General features: G+C 30.3%; 1 protein-coding gene across 1 annotated transcript; it reads left to right on the forward strand.

Annotated features, from left to right (window-relative positions):
• Positions 1-927: 927 nt before the first annotated feature.
• LOC125848172 (dihydroceramide fatty acyl 2-hydroxylase FAH1-like) lies at positions 928-2,892 on the forward strand. Its single transcript, XM_049527992.1, has 4 exons — positions 928-1,034; positions 1,319-1,378; positions 1,450-1,845; positions 2,414-2,892. The coding sequence occupies exons 2-4, from the start codon at positions 1,328-1,330 to the stop codon at positions 2,675-2,677; spliced, it is 711 nt and encodes a 236-aa protein (XP_049383949.1). The 5' UTR covers positions 928-1,034; positions 1,319-1,327; the 3' UTR covers positions 2,678-2,892.
• Positions 2,893-3,983: the final 1,091 nt, after the last annotated feature.

Raw genomic sequence — 3,983 nt, forward strand, 5'->3', positions numbered from 1 at the left:
ACCTACTTTTGGTTTTTGACTTATTTTAAGTCATTTTAAACTTATTTTAAGTCATTCTTGACCTTGCCAAACACTTCTCAACTTATTTTAAGTCATTCTTTTACTTATTTTAAGTTATTTTTTATATTTGTCAAACACTTTCAGAAGTCAAAAGCTGACTTAAAAGTAGGTTTGACCTACTTTTAAGTCAATCCAAACATCCTCTTAGTAAAGGACTTTCACATATATTTACAACTTAGAAATAATTGGGTTCATACTTATACACCTACAGAGGATGGTTCTAATCTTTTCTTTGAAGTTCAGGTGCGTTACATTGGTATGTATGAAAGAATATGTTAATTCCACAAAGTGTTTTCTTGAAAAATATGTGATTTTGTTACTATTTTTTTGGTGTTTGATTAGTAAGAAAATATTGACTAAAAATATTGACATTGTGATACGGATCTAGTGGCAAAACTATTGTGTTGTTAACCTCTTGGCTGATGACTTTCAATTTTTTCCATCGCAACTTTCAGGTTGTCATCTTCTACTTTACCAAAATGCTTTTTGTAATTGTTAGTTGTAACAAGTAATTCTGTTATATTATTTTGTTCATATATAAAAGAGTATTTGTTTTTCCTTTACCTTATAATTTAAAGTATGTTTTCATGTATCAATACAAATTTAATATCAGTATAATAAATTAATTACAATCACAATAATAATATTTACAAAATGGATTATATTGGGAGGTCGATCACATGTAAAAACTAAACATATTATATGTAACAAAATAATTTTAAAAAAATAAATTTTGGTGTTGTGAGTATTAAATATTTTGAGGTTGTGCTAAATTGCTTACCTGTGTAAGGCTCTCCTAAATCTTAGGTATTTTTGTGTTTTTCTTATTTCCCATGTGTTCCTAGAGACTGGACATATCTGACTATATTTTTACCCTTTTTTTTCCTTCATATTTTATCTTGATTTTTTTTTGTCTTTCCCATAAGAAATTTTCTCCAAAGTAATATTCAGAGATCAAACAACACTGTCATTAGGTTGTTCTTCTTTTAATTCTCTTTCTTTTTAGATCTATGCAATTTGAAGAATTTTTTTCTACTTTTGTTATGTCAAAACAAATTATTGGCTCAATCTTTTTATTCTATTTTAAATATTGGTTGATAAAACTTTAAAAACTTTTCACATGTATATCAACAATAATAATTTGTTTTTAGTTGTTTTGCATTTATTTGTATTTAACAAAAATATTTGTTAACATTCATATATATTTGTTTTTATGTTTGAGTTTTTTCATAATTAGTTTGTTCTTGTTGTGGTCCAGGGTGCCAAGATGGTGGCACAGGGATTCACAGTGGATTTAAACAAGCCACTTGTTTTCCAGGTCAGATATTACTATTCTCTTTGTTCCATTTTATGTGACATTCTTTCTGAAAGGCATTTTGAATGAATTAGGTGGGCCATCTTGGAGATTCATATGAGGAGTGGGTTCATCAGCCAATTATTAGCAAAGGAAGTCCAAAATTTTTTGAAAATGATATTTTAGAGCTTTTAACTCGAACGGTTTGGTGGGCAATTCCATCAGTGTGGTTACCAATAGTAGGTTGGTTGGTTTGGACATCATTAAAAAGAGGTGGTGGTATTAGTGAACTATTTTTGACATTACTTGGTGGCATATTTTTATGGACATTTTTGGAGTACTCTTTACATCGTTTTGTATTTCACATGAAGCCTAGTGGATATTGGGCAAATACACTTCATTATCTTATTCATGGTTGTCACCATAAGCACCCTATGGATGGACTAAGACTTGTCTTTCCCCCTGCTGCAACTGCTATTCTCCTACTCCCAGTAAGTAACCTATAACTACTTAATAACTAACAAAGAGTGCTAATTGATTCTAAGATGATGTATTAGCAACAATTAAGTTATTGCAGTTCGCTGAAGATCATTTTTGATGTAGTGAGCTCATCCTATTTATTGTTTTTTGAGAGAACTACTGAAAACACCCCTAAACTTGACAAAAATTATTAGTTTTCTCACTGAAATATTGACAGTCTTAAAAATACGTCTCTACTTGACTAACTAAACTTAGATACACTCCTGATTTCTACACGACATAGCAACACGGTCTCAAACTCTCGTAGGAGCATGAGACTCTTAATAAAAAGCCGAGAGAAGTGTTGAAAACACCCTTTAATTTGACGAGGATTTAAGGGTGTATTTCACCCATGTTGCAAGATGGGGGTGTATTTAAATTTAGTTAGGCAAGTAAAAGAGTGTTTTTAAAGTTGTCAATAGTTTGAGGATGAAACTAATAATTTATCCCAAGTTTAGGGGTGTTTTCAATACTTCTCTCTTATTTTTTTATTAATAAATAAATAAATACTCATCATGCATATCTTAATTATGCATGCAGCTATGGAGTGTAGTTAAATTGTTACTACCTTTCACATATGCCCCTGCCTTTCTTGGAGGAGGTTTGTTGGGTTACATCATCTATGATTGCACACATTACCACTTACATCATGGCAAACCATTCAAAGGAATTTCACATTCACTCAAGAGGTATCACATGGACCATCATTTCAAACTTCAAGATAAGGGATATGGAATCACTTCAAAATTTTGGGACATCATCTTTGGGACACTACCTCCTAAACCTACCAACAAAATTAAGTAATATTTCTTCCTACCTCAAAAGGGGAAATTAAACAAATAATGTAAAAATATACATATGACAAGTATATATGTTTGGATCTCTGTTTTCTTTTTTTGTTCATTCCATCTATAGTTTCTCTTTACCTTTGGTTTAAGTCTTTAGGAAATCTTAATTTCTGGCAATCAAAAATCCATTAGGATGAGTGACACTTAATGTGGTTCACATTGTAAATTCGTCTATCGTCTTATTTTGAATGCTTTTTTTTTCTCAATTACATTGTTACTTCAATCATCATACAACAAATTCAAGTTTGTTTCCACAAGAATTAATAGGTTACCCACTAGTAGTTTGATTATATAGTTTCTTTCATGATGTTAAAAGGAGTTGTTCACTACAGTTGGGATTGGAATCAAAAGTGCTTAACAAAATTGAACTTTTGCCCACAAAAAGATTGGGCCTTGAAAAATTGAGCCATCAAATTCTGAAATAGGATTTGAACAAGAGATTTTCCACAAGTCTTAAAACATGGTGCCAAATTCAACTATATATATATATAGTACTGTAAAGGTCCATAGTGATATGCTCAATTTACACCTCTTGATGAAGTATAAATTGATCGTTGAATAAATATAGAACCTAATGACGTTGGGTCGAATCCCACAAAGAGTATGGCAAGAATATTACTCATATATGTAACAAGAACAAATGATTTTTATTTTAAAATGCTTGCAGGAAGTAAAATTTAAAACACTTGATTGTGTTATAATTTAGTGACTAAAAACTCAGTTGTTATCAATAACTAGGCGAAACTAATTAAGGTTGTTGATTGCCATTTTAGGTCGTAACGTTGATCTAGTTATTTTTACGAAACTCTAGTTATATAATCTTAGGTGTAAAATTGTCAACTTTCTTAAGTAAAACTAGAGTCCTTCTGGTCCATCTAGAAGATATAACTCTAAGTTCTCGCGGTACTAGATATTATTTTTACACCTTTTAACTTAGGTCTCAAGTAGATTATCACCGTCATGTCTCAAATCCTTAGATGGAACATGAGTCCCAAACCCCTATTTTTTTCCTAATCATAAATTATTTTCAAAAGAAGTAAAAAGATCCCCTATTATTTTTCCTAATCTTAACTTTTTTTCAAAACAAGTAAAGAATCCCTTATTCTTTTTCCTAATCTTAATTTTTTTTTTACAAACAAGTAAAAAATACAAGCAAGTTCTAATACATACCTTCTTTAAAATACATACAAAACGAAAGAACTAACCACAACAAAAATTACTGTCTAGAATTTTTATCTATGTAAATGTATCTCATTGTTACT

This window comes from Solanum stenotomum, chromosome 12 (genome assembly GCF_019186545.1).
Source record: "Solanum stenotomum isolate F172 chromosome 12, ASM1918654v1, whole genome shotgun sequence".
In the NCBI taxonomy this organism is placed as follows: domain Eukaryota; kingdom Viridiplantae; phylum Streptophyta; class Magnoliopsida; order Solanales; family Solanaceae; genus Solanum; species Solanum stenotomum.